Source organism: Paracoccidioides lutzii (assembly GCF_000150705.2).
Source record: "Paracoccidioides lutzii Pb01 unplaced genomic scaffold supercont2.20, whole genome shotgun sequence".
NCBI classification, from domain to species: Eukaryota; Fungi; Ascomycota; class Eurotiomycetes; order Onygenales; family Ajellomycetaceae; genus Paracoccidioides; species Paracoccidioides lutzii.
The window spans coordinates 332,943-349,778 of NW_015440966.1; the positions used below are offsets into that span (position 1 = coordinate 332,943).

General features: G+C 47.8%; 8 protein-coding genes across 8 annotated transcripts in view; 3 read left to right on the forward strand and 5 right to left on the reverse strand.

Moving 5' to 3' along the window:
* Positions 1-204: 204 nt before the first annotated feature.
* On the forward strand, positions 205-1,573 carry PAAG_06819 (hypothetical protein; the record flags this gene model as incomplete). The annotated part of the gene is made up of 3 exons (XM_015846022.1): positions 205-596; positions 684-1,061; positions 1,180-1,573. 3 exons carry the CDS (start codon positions 205-207, stop codon positions 1,571-1,573), a joined length of 1,164 nt encoding a protein of 387 aa, XP_015700457.1.
* Positions 1,574-3,469: 1,896 nt separating this feature from the next.
* Positions 3,470-4,558, forward strand: PAAG_06820 (hypothetical protein; the record flags this gene model as incomplete). The annotated part of the gene is made up of 2 exons (XM_015846023.1): positions 3,470-4,055; positions 4,182-4,558. 2 exons carry the CDS (start codon positions 3,470-3,472, stop codon positions 4,556-4,558), a joined length of 963 nt encoding a protein of 320 aa, XP_015700458.1.
* Positions 4,559-5,282: 724 nt separating this feature from the next.
* PAAG_06821 (hypothetical protein) lies at positions 5,283-7,125 on the reverse strand (the record flags this gene model as incomplete). Its single annotated transcript, XM_015846024.1, has 2 exons — positions 5,283-6,956; positions 7,015-7,125. The coding sequence occupies 2 exons, from the start codon at positions 7,123-7,125 to the stop codon at positions 5,283-5,285; spliced, it is 1,785 nt and encodes a 594-aa protein (XP_015700459.1).
* A 241-nt stretch (positions 7,126-7,366) lies between these two features.
* Positions 7,367-8,277, reverse strand: PAAG_06822 (hypothetical protein; the record flags this gene model as incomplete). Its single annotated transcript, XM_015846025.1, has 3 exons — positions 7,367-7,608; positions 8,029-8,053; positions 8,107-8,277. 3 exons carry the CDS (start codon positions 8,275-8,277, stop codon positions 7,367-7,369), a joined length of 438 nt encoding a protein of 145 aa, XP_015700460.1.
* A 528-nt stretch (positions 8,278-8,805) lies between these two features.
* On the reverse strand, positions 8,806-9,678 carry PAAG_06823 (splicing factor U2AF 23 kDa subunit; the record flags this gene model as incomplete). The annotated part of the gene is made up of 3 exons (XM_002791231.2): positions 8,806-9,134; positions 9,291-9,546; positions 9,634-9,678. 3 exons carry the CDS (start codon positions 9,676-9,678, stop codon positions 8,806-8,808), a joined length of 630 nt encoding a protein of 209 aa, XP_002791277.1.
* A 584-nt stretch (positions 9,679-10,262) lies between these two features.
* PAAG_06824 (hypothetical protein) lies at positions 10,263-11,954 on the reverse strand (the record flags this gene model as incomplete). Its single annotated transcript, XM_015846026.1, has 4 exons — positions 10,263-10,480; positions 10,555-10,623; positions 10,739-10,786; positions 10,853-11,954. 4 exons carry the CDS (start codon positions 11,952-11,954, stop codon positions 10,263-10,265), a joined length of 1,437 nt encoding a protein of 478 aa, XP_015700461.1.
* A 1,320-nt stretch (positions 11,955-13,274) lies between these two features.
* PAAG_06825 (fatty-acid amide hydrolase) lies at positions 13,275-15,332 on the forward strand (the record flags this gene model as incomplete). The annotated part of the gene is made up of 4 exons (XM_015846027.1): positions 13,275-13,315; positions 13,423-13,826; positions 13,926-14,380; positions 14,478-15,332. The coding sequence occupies 4 exons, from the start codon at positions 13,275-13,277 to the stop codon at positions 15,330-15,332; spliced, it is 1,755 nt and encodes a 584-aa protein (XP_015700462.1).
* A 489-nt stretch (positions 15,333-15,821) lies between these two features.
* PAAG_12279 (hypothetical protein) overlaps positions 15,822-16,836 on the reverse strand; it is a gene marked incomplete at both ends in the record, with an annotated part of 2,314 nt that continues 1,299 nt past the window's right edge. The window contains one exon of the mRNA XM_015847791.1: positions 15,822-16,685. Coding sequence (XP_015702587.1) covers positions 15,822-16,685 — 864 coding nt within the window. The remainder of the gene's footprint in view (positions 16,686-16,836) is intronic.

Genomic DNA, 16,836 nt, shown 5'->3' on the forward strand with positions numbered 1-16,836 from the left:
ACCGCTGTTTTCAAACCTGTTCGTCAAACCTTCCAAACCTTTTCCGAAATAACACCACCCCAAATTGAATCCCCAACCCTTCCACTTCCTGGGACGTTTTACAATGGCTCGCATTCTATATTATTCTTTGGCCAGTGAGTGCCTACTAATTCCTCTCCCTCCGTTTGCAGGTCAACAGAAAATTGTGTCTCAAACAAGGAAACAATGGCACAAAATAATGAGCTTCAAGACTCCGAGCTCAAGCAGAAATCAACCCCCAGTCGTCGTTGGGCGAACTCACCCAATTGGCGGGTGAAGCAAGCTGAATCCCCTGGATTAGAAAGCACTGCGGGCGGACCCGAGAAACAGCAACTGAATTTCGATCGCGGTCCGATGCAAAGAGGGAACCACACCGCAAATCGGAGTTGGAATAATGAGGGCAAATCAAAGCTGTCCACAACATCGGGCAAATCGTCACCCCACACAAATGAACTCCACTCGCCTACCATGAAATCGTTTTCCGAAGGAAGGAGACTTTATGTAGGAAATATGCCATACATGGCGAAGAAGAAAGATGTGGAATCCCTTTTCACTGAAGGCGAGACGGTCTATAACGTGTAAGCTACCTGCTTCAAAGCCCATCCGCAAAGCTCTTTTCTTCCCAACTTGGGGAGCTGTTGAATTAGGATTAATCCTAGCGGTAGAGAGCGCATCGATATATCCATTGATCCATTCACCGGGCGGAATCCATCGTACTGCTTCGTCGAGCTGGAGACAAAGCAACAGGCAGATCTGGCGATAATGGAATTAAATGGGAAAGACATGTTGGGTCGTCCAGTGAAAATCAAACCTGGAATCCCTAAATCGTCCAAGGAGCCCTTTGGACGAAGAGACATGGCCACGACTCCGGAAAAACAGCCACCAAGATTTGTCTTTGAGCGATGGGAGAGATCAGATGCTTCGAGTCACTGGTATGATTATAGCTCCCAGGGCCGTCGTCTATTCGTTGGAGGCCTTCCCAGGATGCCAAACCAACCTACAGCAGACTATGAAATCCGGAAATTGTTTTACGGTTTCAACATGTGAGTAAAATTTATATATAACTACATCGACCGACCACATTTGCTTGCTCTCTAAAAGTCTACATGCAACCAAACACATATTTCTAATTCCCACATCTCTCTCTCCTCAAAACCACAGTGAAGCCATCAGCAAAGTTATCTCCCCGCACCCGTCGAAGCGTTCACAACCTGGAAACCATTACTACCTCTTTGTCGACCTGGCCTCGTCGGAGGAGGCTGACCGCGCCATCGAAGCCCTAACCGGCGTCAGCGCTGTCTGGGGCAGTCGGGTACACATCAACAAGGCCCGCGGTAACTCGCACAAACCCGCTGAGCGCGACCGATGGGAAGGGAAAGGCAAGGCACAGAATGGAAGCGATGATCAGAATGATGATGATGGCAGCAGTGGGAGATCAGCTATGGGTGCTGAATCTGATCCTCTGCCACGATCACGTTGGGGACTGCCAGGCGGATTTGGAGACGAAGCCGGTGCGTCTTCAACCCAGTCTGCTCGCGTGGAGTCGCCACCATAGCTGGATTATATGGAGTGGATCAATCGAATATACCCATATTTCTTTCTTGCTTTTCATTTTCATTTTCATTTTATTTTCATTTTATTTTATCTTTTTTTTTTTTTTTTTTTTTTTTTTTTTTTTTGGACATCATCATTTCAAGGCCCCTTCCTGACGGTGTCTCTGCTAAGGCGTTTCAGAGTGGTTGATTCCATCAAGTATACACATAGAGAATGCATATGCTAATAAACATACTCATTGAGGAAGCAGCTAACTACATACGAGAAGAAGCATTACTGGGGTTACAGCTGAATGGTTTGTTTTATACATCTCTTTTGACCTCAACACCGGGGTTAGGGGTAGTTAGGATTAGGGTTAGGGTTAGGGTTAGGGTTATATGCTCAGGTTGCAAGAGAATTCAGAATCAATTGAACGACATTGATGCAGCACTACAAAGACTAACAAGTATTCCGAACAGAGGCAATCCTTATATGTTGTTGTCCTTCTCCATCAGTTCTTCCGCCTCCATACAGAGCGGTCCAGCCGTTTGATGTTTGGTTGATATCTCATGCAGCTTAAGTCCGGCTAACAAACCGGAGGAGCTCGTTGTTCCGCCAATCACGTGTGAAGACCTTTATTTGCTCCAACATGAGCTTTCACTGGAAATAATCGAATCATCGCACCAGCTCGGGCTTGCATACTGTATCATGCAACGGCTGTCCATTTGGAATCCAGCCGTAAAAAATTACTACGCATCAGAGTATTTGTGTTTCCGAATTGTTTTTCCCTCATTCCGGACTCCTTTGACTGGCTCCTCGTTCCTCGGTTCCCGTTCCTTCGCTAGCAGGTTCGTTACGTATTGCAGCTGAACGGAAAAGGTCCTCTTCTCTGGAGACCCAAGAAAGGAGCCAGGCATCAACAGCAGCATGGCCACACTTTGTCTTGGTTTACCCACCCAACCCCAATAATGGGAGAGAAAGAGGATGTGGGGAGAGATAAACGAAACCAAAGCATGAACGAGGACCACTTTTTGCCAGCCTGCCAATTGCCCAGGTTCCAGACCATCGTCTGTTTTTCAAGTTCCCCCCCCTTCTCTCAGTAAAGATTGTCTTTTCCTTTTCTAGGGACCGTCAACAGCTATATCATTAGAAGCCGAGACAGCGACAACCAACTTCAAGTCATTTCGAGGCTTGATTTGCGTTGACGCGGGCAGCAAAAACCGGTGAGCCTTTCCCCCCATTATTGCAGCCGATTTGTGGGGTCGTATTTCTCCTTTACGTTTCAACCAACCACTTGGCGGGGCAGCCGGGGCTGATAATCCGAGATTCAAGTTTCTGTCCCAATAATATTTCGTTAGCTAGATGCGATATGTTGACTATTTTATTTTGACATTTTAGTGTCCCGTTATTTGCCTCCTCTTTCTCTTCTTTTGCCCCGTAAAAGAAAAAACAAAACAAAAGCAAAAAAAAAAAAGATGAAATGACTATATATCCAGAGTGTGTTTCTGCAGATGCCCTTTGCGTTCCTTCTGCAAGAGAAGAAAAGAAAAGAAAAGAAAAGAAAAAGAAAACAGAGAGGAAGAAATATATAAAAAATACATGCCTTACAGAAAAATACTTTGAGCCTGTCTGTTATGCATGTCTGCCATGATTCAGACTCACTGTCTTTTTTTTTTTTTTTTTTTTTTTTTTTTTTTTTTTTGAAATCTGATTCACCTCTGTCCCTTCAGCAACGCATGTCAAAACTTTATGAGCTTCTTTATTGGTCTCTTTTTCTACACTTGCACAGAAAGTTCCAATTTTGAGCACATTTTTGGAATTCAATTTCTCTCTTCTTCAGATCTTCTAAGTTGATAGCTCAGTTGCTATCAATCTTTCACTCCTTATCTTGAACTTTATTGATTCTAATAAACCAAGGATGAAGCTGCTTTCCCAAACACTCCTCTCCTTTATTTCTACCTCATGCCTCATCCACCCTACCACCGCACGCACAAACGGTCAAGCCGCCTTCAGCCCCATAGGTACAGGCTGCTGTCCACCGGGTCCCGAATTCCCCAGAGCAACCTCCCATCCCAATGCCACTGGCACATTTCCCATCGTAGGCCTGCACCTTGACGACAGCGCCGTCATCGCCAAAATTACCAATAACACCAACACTGCTTCCCTATTACTACCGGCACCCAAGAACTGGACTTGGTCAACCAGCATCATGGAAGTCCAGCTGGGAAACAGTGGCGCCAACCTCTCCGCCACCAATCAGATCTTCACGCTTGATATACCTATAGACGAGGATATCTATAACAAGAAACATCAGCGGAATGTCTGCGTATTGTTATTAGAGATGATTACCGTGAATCAGAATGATCCCGGGCGGTGTGAGAATATTTTTACCAGACGGAAGATTGAGGGGATGAAAGCGGAATTTGTGAGGAGGGTTGAGGAAATGAAGGAGTTTGATGAGGATTTTTCACCGTGTGCCGGGATGGGGGGTACGTCGTGGCAGGGTGAGTTCTTGTCTACATATATCATCACTATTTTCCCGCCCCCATCCACAGAGAAGAAGAAGAAGAAGAAGAAGAGGAAGAAACACATCGTTTAGTTTTATAAAACACCCACACCCCCACCCACAGAAATAATAAACAGCTACCACCGCGAAAACTCCACCCTCGCAGCTCGCAACACCACCGTAGCCGCCCAGTACCACTCCTCCACCTCCTCACATCCTTCTGCCGATACATCAGCCTACGACACCGCTCTCGTCCGCACCCAACCCATCTTTTTGCTGGGATATTCTGTTGACCCGACGGTTCTGGCAGGGCCTGCCATTGTTAAGAGAGAGTTGGTGGAGACGAGGCTCTCTTGTGTGAGGGTTAGGGAGGTGGCGAAGGGAAGTCGGGGGCAGATGATCGGTGTTGGGAGTTCTGTTAGAGGTCTGCTGATGACGGTGATGGGAAAGGGCGTAGTCGGGGCGTGGTTTGGGGTATGGGTGGGGTTGTTGGTTTTCTGAGAGAAGGGGGGATGATTGCTCTGGTTTATTTTTTAATTGTCTGATACTGTTTCTTTTAGCGATTTTCTTTTTCTTTTTCATTTTCTTTTTGATTGTGGTTATTTTGCCTGGAATAAATGGGGAAATTTCAGTACATAGGATGCATATGTGATAAATGTCGTTTCATGGAAGCATGGTTTTAAATGTTACAATGCATCGTATTTCCTTTTTATCCTCTTTTCTTTTTGGTGGTTTTTTTTTTTAATGACCTTGATTCAGGCTAGCTTCTTGATGGATTTCATTGCTGAGGTTAGAAGATTATTCCACTCTCTTACAGATTTTGTTAAAGCTCGAAAGGGGGCGAACTGTAAAGACATGGAGGAAATCACGGCTAGAGTTGCATGATAAGTCAATACTATCATAAATTCGTCATAGACATATGTGAGGAAGGGAAGTGGAGTGGAAAAACAGAGAGGGGAGAAGAATCAAAACCATACATCTGCTCTACTTGTCGCCTGCTCAAAAGAGAAATAATAATAATATTATTATTATTAACGCCAGAAATGGTGACACCAAGATCTAATGCTGGATCTGTTGGAGCTGGGATTCGTATTTACCAATGTAAAGCAGAAACGAAATAAACGGTAACAAACCCGGAACAACATTCTCACAAGCCAAAGAAGGTATAAGAAAGAGAAACACAGAAGAGTAAAGAAAATAAAGGAAAAAAAACCCCCCATCCACCCTAATAACCCCTCCTCCCATGCCTCCCTCTCCCATCCCCCATCTGCTCAAAATCAACAGGCGCCCCAACCCCATTCACAGGCGGTGGTGGCGGCGTCACATACATCATCGGCATCATCGGCATCATCGGTCCCATAGTCTGATCGATGCGCAGATGCGACAGCTGTTTCGCGCCCATGCTCATCGCGCGAGCTCGTTCCATGCTATTGTCACTAGGACTCTCATCGTTCGCGCTAGCGCTGGCCTTCCGTCTGCTCGAATGCGAACCAACAGGGACAAGAGATTCTGGGTCGATTCTGGATGCGTACTGGCGGTAGTTGTTGCTTATGCTGTGTGTCGGGCCGCGAGAGGAGTTGGTGGTGGTGGTGGTGCGGTAGAGATGGGGGCCGTGGTGGTGGACAGGGGAAGTGGGTGCGGAGTTGGCGGCGTATGTATCGTCGTTGAAGATGTATTCGCGGAATTTGATGCCGGGGTGCGGTGCGGTGGGGAGTGGGAATTTTAGTTTGCGGGTTGAGGTTACGTTTGTTTGTTGGAGGGACATGCGGCGGGCGTCGTCGTGGTAGGTACGGAAGTCGGCGGCCTTGTGGACGTAGGGGTAGAAGTCATGTGTTTGGGTTGGTTCTGGTGAGAGGGGTTCTTCACGTTGGAGACGGCGGGGTGGGGGGGAGTAGTTCCATCCTTTCCTTGTGGTGTATGCGGCGTCGTGGGAGTGCCGTCGGGCGTGAGAGGAGCGGGATGGGAAAATTTTCTCATAGTCCACGCCTTGTCCGGGGGCTTTTCGTGCTCTAGATCGACGGACGGGTTCCTCGGATTCCTCGGACAACAACGATGACTTCGATGGAGCCCGTGAGAGTCGTCGTCGTGGAGGTACTGAAGGGAGAATCTCATGGCGAGAGTGCCGATGGCGTGAAGTTGGCTTACTGTGTGGAATCTTGGGACCATATATGGGAATGAGATCTTCTTCTTCTTCGATGTCGTCATGCCTCAATTCTGGCTCTGTGGACAGCGGAGATGTGAATTCTGGTACAACGCGTTTATGAGGGCGCGCATTGTAAGGAGAACTAGGTTCCTGCGACGTTGTCCTTGAGTAATCGCCTGGCCGTTTACTGGTGATTTGCTTGCGGGAAGCGAAGTAGCCGGGATTTTCATCCGGAACAGAACCATCGAGAGACTTGGAACCTGCTCTAGAATCGGACGAAACCCGATCAGATAAGCCCGGGCGATGTGAAGAGCTCTTTTGCTTCCTAGCTCTGTAATCGTCTTCCAATTTCTGGCTGACGGTTTCATGCCACTTGACCATTTCCGGGTCGGGTTCCGCTGGGAAGGAATCCCTCGGAATAACCTTTGGAAATATACATCCGCCAGAAGGGTTGATGATATCAAATTTCTTGACTGCTTTCTGAAGGAATCTGACATGCTCGTCTGGGCATAGAAGTAGCTGGATCGTCTGCCAGCGGATAAAGCCATGGGGACGCAGGGCAGGGATGCACGGTGATTTGAATGGGTCTTCCGTTGGCTGGAGTGTATGAAAACACCCTAACGATTGGTATATAAATGATAGAGAGCTGTGAGGGGTATGTAGAAAGACATTATCGTAATTGCCTCCGACTTCGCGGTAAAAGTAGGCCAGATTCTCTGGCGTCAAATCTTCCGTATTTGACTGACATTTATCTGTCTGCGGTCGCGAATGGCTTAGCACGGTTTCATCTTGGAGAGAAGAATGGATGGCTTACTATGAATTTCGCAATCCCCAGACAGAGCTGTTCAAATAGAGGAGTGGCACTTTTGTCTGCTCTAATCATGAACCCCCAGTAATTTCTGGGTGGATTGTGCGGGGAAGACATGTCGTATCGTTTTCTTCTAGGCGATGAGTTCCTGGTTTTTAGAGTTTCTCACAAAAAAGAAGGGAATGAGCCAGCTCATATATCACCATTCCAATTAGCCCTTCGAACAGGAATAAACTCTCAGTTACTTAGGCAGATAGGCGCCAGCGCGGGCTCAAGCTCTAGGCGTTATATTTTTGGTGACTGGATCGTGTGCCAAAAGTATGGAATCAATCGTTAGCCCCGGATCGCAGGCATCTGCTTAGGAGGAAAGGTTATTGCGAGGTAAACGGGCGTAGAATGAAGCGCATCGTGCTGCGACAGTATTGGTCTTTGGATGGTGTCTGTTCAAGAGGGCGAAAGCTGCATCTATATCACTTTTGGTCGCAGCGCCGCAGAAGTGACGTTGTTGTTGACATCGTTGTTGTCGCTGCTGTCGTTGTTTGTGTCCACCAGTAGAGGAGTCGGGAGTGGATGTAGTCGCCGACAATAGTCTATACATCGCTGGAGTAACGTGGAGATATACTACCAGTCCTTGGCAGCCCAGCAACTAATCGCTAACTATTAGGTACGGAGTATGCAGGACCTGGTTTCTCGTCATGCAGTTAAATACAGTAGGTTATTTCTTACGCTGCCTAATAATGCAATAATGCACATTATCACGGCCCAACACCAGATACGTCGTCTATGGAGCTGTCCCATTCCATGCCCAGAGCGATAGGCTGCCCAACATGTTCAGCTAGTATGAGGAGTGTTCGTATGTCAAGTATTTATTCAGTGTCTGCCGTGTTTGTCCTGGTACTGCTGTCACGCTGCCAAATCAGATGCAAAGATTTCTATCTTGGATTTTGCACGTTCCCTTAAAGGGTGAATGAATGATGATGACAAACGGGCGGTGCCCATGCTAAAAGCAGCTGAACAAACCAGCATTGATTCCGACAAGCGCCAACTACCTTCAGATTAGCTCCCGTATCCCTTGCCCATGCACCGTGGATGCCTTACCTTACCTGCCCAGGCAGCCTCTACGTAAATGCCACCCAAACCTGGGGTGTAGACTATCCCGAGATCGGCGAGATTTGTGCCTGGCGGATTCCACCTAAAACTGCGGAGGAAGCCAGAGGAAGCAAGGGGAAAGCTGACCAAGCGGATAATGACTTCATAGATTTTACACATGTGTAGCTATGGCCCTATAGGATGAGCTGTCGCAAGTCCACTCAACCAATCTATGAGTTGATGTGGAGTGGCGACACCAAAAAAATCGTGACCGGTATCATTTGTAAACAGTGCTTTTATCACGGGTGATTGTCGGGATCATCTGTATTTAAATGTATGTGTATTTTGTCGCCCCTAATACCATTGATAAAGTTAGAAAGGAAGAAAGACGATTTCACAGCAAAGGAGAAAAGAAGCAAAAGAAAGAAATGGATAATTTCAAAATAAGCCATGATGGCATTGCACCCACAGCCGGAACTCCTTACTTCAAAAATATAAATAAATAAATAGACCCCAAGTCTCTCATTCCCTTGATCTGTGAAACTCTTGAAGCAAATCGCAAATCGATCACCGTCGATTTTGCTGCACAAATTTCTTCTCTCCATCCGAAACCGCATTACAGAGGAACCCAGATAACCCCAGTGCCGAACCAGCAGAAACTTCGACCACCACCAACCTAACCACCAACCGGCCAACCAAGCAATTTAATCAATGTCTCTTCCTCGTCGGCTCCGGGCTAGGACTGCGAGTGACACTCCTCTCATCCCGTCCCCTCATCTTCAGCCACTTCTTCGTCGACAGCTCAAGCTCCTTCTCCAACTCTGGACTCGGTTCTTTGCGATGTATGAAATTGCAAAACCCGCCCCTGACACAGCCTTCGCCACTATTCAGTCGACAACAGGCTTCTCGGAAATCGGTGACGGGGGAGAGTTCGCAGTATATCGGCCGTGCAGCGTACCAGCGGGAATTCAGCGCGTCGCAGGCTTGCTGTGCCGAGTCTTCGTATTTGAAGCGCGCGTACACGTTTCCAATTAAGTCTGTGTTTGGCAAGTTGAGGAGGAGGGGTTTACGGTTAGTACGGTCTCTGATCTTCTGGTTTTGATGATGTGGAGATTTGAATAACTAAAGACGGGGTTGGAGCCCGAGGGGCCCAGAGGGTTGGGGGGGGGGGAAGGAAAGGATGGGGGACTTACGGTCATTGTTGTTATCGCATACCACCACCTCCTCAAGCTCGCCATACTTGCACATTTCACACCAGAAATCCTCGTAGAAGGCATCGAAGTGGTTCTGCAGCTGGCTTGCATTCATCTTGTTCTTGGTATCGTATGCAGGGTTCTGGTAAAGGTTTGGCAGAAGGATCGTTTGTGAATATGACGGCTTTACATGCTTTCGCGAACATCGATCACCATGACGGCACGCGCCGATTTTGTAGTAGAAAGAGCAGTTGACCTTTTTGTTTTGGATGTTATGTTAGCTCAGGCAATCCAGGTTTATCTGATGGACGGGTTGAGTAGCAGAGATACAGGGCTAACTCACCTTGTCTTGCTCGGTTCCAAAAATGGAAGCGAGATAGTTCGCCATAGTTGCTGATTGTAATGTGAACGTATAGACTGAATGTGCGGTTTATTCTATACAGGAATTTGTGGAGATGTTGAATTGTCAATTGTTCAAATTTCGAGCCTCTTTGTTCCAAAGGTTTGCCATCGAGATTACTAATTTCTGTGCAGACAGACCCTAGTTAACTAACCATAGTTGGCTAAAGTAGCTTCGAGAATCTTTTATCAACATCGAACATCGCTCTCAGGTGAATGATAATATCATGAATGACAAGAGAATAAGCCACTATTAATTATTTATTTATTTTTGAAAATAAAGAAGAAAGATACCCTTTTTTTATAACAAACTGCTTGATTGACCGCCATGTATTATTAATATATTGCTCTTGAGCCATGTACCCCAATCATCCGTGCTGGAAAACTTTGGCATTCATCTCCATTTCCGCTCTTCTTGAAGTCAAGTTTTCCATGCCCTCCCATCGAACCCATCTCACTGGCCACGTCCTCAAAATCAACCCCCCTGAAGGATGAGTTGAGCATTACACTTTTGTAGAAACCTCCTGCGAGATCCCCAGAGCCTTCATTCCGAGTACACTACTACGGGACCTCTCACTTTCGATCCCTGTTTTTGCTCCTCGAAAAGAGCCCAAAACCGTTCTTGAACGTTCGCTTTTCTTTCTCTTTCTCTTCTTCCGTGATACCCATGGCCTGACGGACCCAGACTTCCAACCTCTGGCAGATTGCGATGGCAGCAGCATCAACAGCTTCGGCTGATGACCCCAACAGCTTAATCCCAGCCTTGCCAAAGCTTTTGGACTCTAGCTCATCTGGAGATAGAATTTTGTGGTTAGATGTCTGCGGAATGGTTATTGGTTCAGTTTGCAATGGCTGGGTGTCCTACAAAGCACGCCGTGGTCGTCGGCAATTTCCTCAAGAACCCCGTGAGTTTTTGCGAGGGTCGAGATACTGGCTGAAAATTATTGTGTGGTCAGCAGCGTGGTTTTTTCTTTTTCCATTTTTATTCTTTTCTTTCTTAACCTCTTGGAAAGAAAGAAATGGGGATTGGGTGGGGTTGGAGGCCTTACTTTGAAGTTCCTCCAGCGATATATCTGTCCAGTACGCGCCCTGATGAACTTGTGGATGAAAATTAATATCCCCATGGTCTCCAAACAAACACCAAGGGGGTATATTAAACTCACGCATTTGCATCTGGAATTTTGCTGCGATGATTCCACCAGGCCATTTTTCGCTCCAGGTTATGAGGATTTCACCAAGAGACTCTTTAAAAGCCCAAGGGTGCGCATAAATACATTCGTTAAATGCGTTCTCCTGCAATTTCTCACCAAAAGCGACTGGGACTACTTGGAAGGGGCCCTGTGGATCCTTTGCGGCACCCATCATCGCAGTGTAATCATCCCAGGCGGTATTGCCGATAAATGCCCACCCAAAAGTGTGCCCGAAGAGCCTGGTTGGGTAAATGACCCCATGTGTAAATCCACTCAGAACGGGAGTTACCATTCCGATATCTCCAGTGAATGAGTACCCATTCCAGAACTGGTAATATTCGCGTTCGAACGCATGTTCCACATGGACTCTAGCGAGGTAGATATCATTGATATGTCTGCCCCATAGGTAGTACCAACCCTGATGGTTTATCGCGCAAAAGGTGCCAAATGCCGGCTCGTGCTCCTTAAAGATCACTGTATCGCCAAGGACACGTCTACCGAGCAGCTTGCCAGTAATATCCACCTTCACCGGTGCAACCCCGGTCCCATGATAGAAGTTACGTGGTGGCAGCCCATCTCTCTTCTCTCTGATCGTTTTCTGAAACCAGACACAGCCATTGCCGCTTCCCGGTCTCCCCTCAGCAAGTCCTCCGTCAGTCGAAATGATCACCTCCAAACCCGTCTCATGTTCAAATTTCACCTCGTTTTCGGTCAGCCCGAGTAAAGGGGGAGTGTAGCCGTTTGGCTCAATGGCATAGTATGTGGTGAGAAGCGGGTCTTCCCTTGGCTCGAGAGCTCTGGCTGCCGCGTTGGAGATGATTCCAAATGGAGTTTTGTCATATCCCTCGCTCTCTATGGGGCCGAACATGAAATAAGGGTGATCTGCAAGGATGGCGGAAAATCCACCGTTACGCGCATGGTGACCCTTTGCTGGATCGCTCAAGTTGCCTAGCACCTGGACCGCGTCGACCTGCGGGGGAAAGACGGCGCGGTACTGCTCGTACCCAGAAGTCAAGTCGATTCTACCACCCGGTGTGTCGTAGGTGGTAGGGGGGTACGCCATGTTATCATCCATGTTTGGATATGGATGGCAGGATGCAGGTTGACCTTGTCACTGGCCAAACAAGCTTCAAAACACGTTTTGTTTGTTGTCATGGATGAGCTGGTGATTGTGATTGTGTTTTGAAAGACCCAGAGGTAGTGTTGCTCAGATGCTTTGAGCATGGTAAGAGGTAAGTCATAGGATCAGAACGACTAAGCGACAACAAACATGCTGTGGACGAGAGGTTGTTTGAGGTATATCAGTTTCAGCAGTGATGCTTTTCTGCCCATAGACTGTACATAGACTGCACATAGACTGCACATAAATTGCTCGTAAGTTGCACATAGGATGGCTGGTTGTGTATTTACTAGCACGCATCTCCTCATCTTGCAAAAGCAGATTCTACTGTGTTCTGGATAGGAGCTAAACTAGGGATAATTTGGAGCCTGGAATTTCACATTTCCCCTGAACAAAGCATTTCCTTATACATCTTCTTATAGGTCAGAGATAAATATTTCGTACGCTGCATACCTACAGGCAACAACACCGCCATTTCGGCAATCCGAATTCTTCCACCTTAATCCATTTCCATCGTATTAATAAGATTCCAGAACTCTAGCAATTGATTCTAAGCATATTCCAGATACATAAAGTCGAGCATACAGCTCCGATATCATTGTCGTGGAACCCCTGGACCCTACAAGAGTGTCGAGATATGTCAAAAAGGGGCAGACAAGGTACAGAACCACCCATGTTCGGATGGTTTGGCGTAAGACGCGGCTCGCCCGCCGATTGGCTTCGACGCTGATCAATGCCGAGATCAAGGAACAACCAAGATCACTCACAGACAATGCGACGACCAATTAAGAGCATATACCGGGAGGTACCGATGTACGGAGTGCTCCTAAGAATGCGCTCTGGAAGCGTGATGTAATGAATGAACACAGCTAGCTATCCATGGATTCGAGATATACCCCCACCCAGGGTAGATGTACATCCTTTACCATCAAATTAGCCCTGTGCTAACTAGATAGTAACTCCATATTCGGCATCGCTCTCAAACCAAGTTCTCCAACCAAGCGGATAACCAGGCTTCATCTTGAGACGCCAGAGTGGGGAACTTACAAATAAGCCCAGCACTCCCCCGCAAAAGGTTCCCGAGCTCCGCGACTTACTTGCAACCTCCCCCATCATAACTGCAACCGCTGGAACTCAATCTGCTTTTATATCTACTTTTCAACACCCACGTCCTTTTAATTGAAATTTCTTTCTTTTCTCTCTCTCTCTTTTTTTTTTTTTTTTTTGTGTGTGTGTGTATAACTAATTAGGACAATCCCCGTACACACAGCAGCCATGCTGGCTCCGTTCGAATACTTTCAGCAGCGTCGAATAAGGTAAAATATACCACTCTTCTCCATGCATAGCTATATAGCTTAATCCCCGCACGTAGCCAGCCATATATCGTGCATTGGAGCTAACCCAGTCTCTTCAACCGCATCAGAAACTTCAAGAGAGAGCAGCGCGCACAGCGCATAGCCAGTCTCCCGTCAGTCTACCACTCCGCCTTCTCCGCTTTTGACAAGTCCGTCATCGACAGGCCAATTGAGGAGCTGGTCCAGGATGTGCAAAAGGGCGTCATCTCGCCTCTGCAACTCTTGCACACTTACGGCAAGGTAGCAGTGAAGGCTCATGAGAAGACAAACTGCATAACGGAGCTGCTGCTTCCTGAGGCGGAGGAATGGGCTAAATCGGAAATAAATACCAAGGGGCCTCTGGCGGGCATCCCTGTCTCGTTGAAGGATACGTTGCAGGTTAAAGGCTTTGACATCAGTTTGGGATATGCGAGTCTTGCGAAGAAGCCATATAAGGAAGATGGCGGAGTTGTGAGGTTGTTGAAGGATGCTGGTATGTAACGTATCTTGCTGTTCTCCTTTGATAATTACTCTTTTTGAGGGTCTATTCTCCCTTCATTTACCTTCTCTTCTCTGCTAATATTATTTTCAGGCGCAATTCCATATGCAAAGACCAATTTGCCTGTTACATTATTGTCCTTTGAATCTAGCAATCCCCTCTGGGGCCCGTGTCTGAACCCACATGTCCCGCAGTATTCCCCTGGCGGCTCCACAGGAGGTGAAGCGGCCCTTCTTGCATCTGGTGGGCGGATTGGCATTGGCTCCGATGTTGCTGGATCTGTTCGTGTTCCTGCAGCTTGGAGCGGTGTATACTCCCTTCGTTGCAGCACTGGAAGATGGCCAAAAGCTGGCATGAACACAAGCATGGCAGGACAAGAAGGCGTGCCAAGTGTTTTCAGTCCAATGGCACGAACCTTGAATGATTTGACGTATTTCACCCGCGCAATTATAGGCATGCAACCCTGGAAGTACGATCACTCGGTTCATCCGATTTCATGGAGATCGGAGCAGGAGGAGGAAGTGAAATCAAAGAAATTGAGGATTGGAGTTATGAAGACTGACGGTACGTCTCAACGAAAATGTCAAAAAATAAATCCAGGCTTTTAATTTCCAATTCTAACCAACCCACAATCCTCCCAAATAGGAGTTTGTCCCACCCACACCGGCAATTGACCACGCCCTTGGCACCACAGCCTCCGCCCTCTCCGCTGCCGGCCACACCCTCATCAACATCACCCCACCTCCAACCGCCAGCCCTCTCATCGGCCTCCGCCTCGCCTCCCTCCTCCTCAACTCCGATGGCTGCGCCACCTTCAACTCCCACTTCTTAGCTGGTGAATCCAGCGACCCCGGCGCAGCCCAACTGACCAAATACGCCAAGCTCCCCCGACCCCTCCGGTACCTCTACTATCTCTATGTTCGCTACATCAAGCGCGACAGCACCTGGGCATACCTGCTCAAAGACTTCGGCCCCAAATCCAGCACCGAGCAATGGAAGCTAGTTTCGCAGCGCGAAGCCTTCCGCGCAACCTGGCATAGCTGGTGGAGCTCGCCGGAACAAGGGTACGACTTCATCCTGTGTCCTGTCAACGCGACGCCGGCGCTGCCGCACGGCGCGATGAAAGATGCCGTGTCCAGCTGCGGCTACACGTTTCTGTGGAACTTGCTTGATTACTCTTGCGGCGTGCTGCCGGTGGGTCGTGTGGATGCGATTGTGGATGCGATTGATCGTTCGCCGACGAAGAGTGCGCGAGAGAAGAAGAATGCATATAAGAGGGTGCTGAGGGAATCTGGGGCGGATAATGCGGTTGCGATGGGGGCGTGGAAGTATTATGATTCGGAGAAGATGCATGGGTTGCCGACTGCGGTGCAGATTGTGGGTAGGAGGTGGGAGGAGGAGAGGGTTTTGGGGTTCATGGAGGTGGTGGAGAGGGCGTTGGAAGGGTATAGGGGTCCTGACGGGGAAGGGGGGAAGTATCGGATGTTGGAGATTGATTGAGTGGGTTGAGGTGAAAGCGGAGATGTAGTTGTTGGTCTTCTCATTGTCTCCGAGTGATGATTGATAGTTTCTCAGCCCATACGTATATACATTAGCCGTGTGTTTTCTGAGGTTGTGATTGTGTTTGAGTGACGTTATCCTTGATACAAGTAATCTTAGTGGTGTATGAGTTACTGTTAGCAACCTAGCTGTTATATCCAGTGCGAGCGCTGTTTTTTTTTTTTTTTTTTTTTTTTCCAGTTTCAGCGAAAGAGCTGGATAAGATATTAAAATACGCTGTGGGACCAATGAAGAACGCCATGACAAAAGCGCGTCATTACTCATTTCCCCGCGAGCTTTTCGTAGTGTTCTAACCTTGAAAGGCAAAAGGTAAAAGGAATATTGTACATATAAGGTACATAAAAGAGCTTTTACTAGGGTAAAGAAAATAAGAGGAATTTGAGACCAAGAACTCAATTGAGATGCAAAATTAAATAAAACAATGATCCCTTATACCAAATACACACAAGCAGAGCCATTCCCGTCCTCCCTATGGGAAGCGGTGAGCAGCCTATCTCTTTCACTAGGCCCGCCATCACTATCGTCCTCGCCAAGATCAACTGAACGCCCAATTTCCCTCCTCGATCTACGTTTCCGCGACGGAGCATGACGAACACTGTGAACCCCTCCCAGCTCACCATTCTCAACAACAACATCAACAATCCCCATCCGCTCCCTACCCCGCCACCACACAAACAAAACCAAAATCCCTCCCGCTACGAACACCACAATCGTCAGTAGGATATTCACCGGAATTGGGTCACGCCGGAACAGCTTCATCGTCAGTATATCTAGCGGTAACTGTAGGAAATTACCCAATCCGGCAAGGCATATCATGAGCCCGTAGACTTTACCAAAGGTCTGGAAACCGAAGACCTTTGCTGCATAGTCAGATATGGAGGCGTAGCAGAAGGGTCTGTAGAGCGTAAAGAGCGTAACGTTTGCGTATGCTGCCAGCAGGCTGTGGGGAATACAGCCCAGGATGCCGACGAGCGTGGAGAAGCAGACGAGCGTGGCTACTGCAGTGACGGTACTTGCTCTATCGAGGATTAGGCCGGTAAATGGTATTGCCACGATGCCTGCCAGCGGTAAGAAAAGGTCGAAGAGGTGGTTTAAATGGTTCGCGAGTTGCGGGGATGAGAGGAGGGATTCGTATTGCAGGCCTATGCTGGCGATGAAGTAGTTTATGCGTAGCATTTGGAGGATGGCGAAGGAGGTCATTAAGATGAAATAGGGGGAACGGATTTGTTGGAGAGCAGAGGCCATGTGCAGGACGCCCCAGACGCTGTTGGAACGCCGGGCTTTCATGCGGGACTTTTATTTGGGAGTTTGGGGAGTTGTTGAATGAGACATGGTAAGATTTTGGTTTTGTTGTGGAATCATTGTTTGTTTCATTGCCCAGGAGCTCTTTCGATTTTGAGAGACTACCATATTATGCCGGTGCGAGATGCGGTTTTTGTAGCTG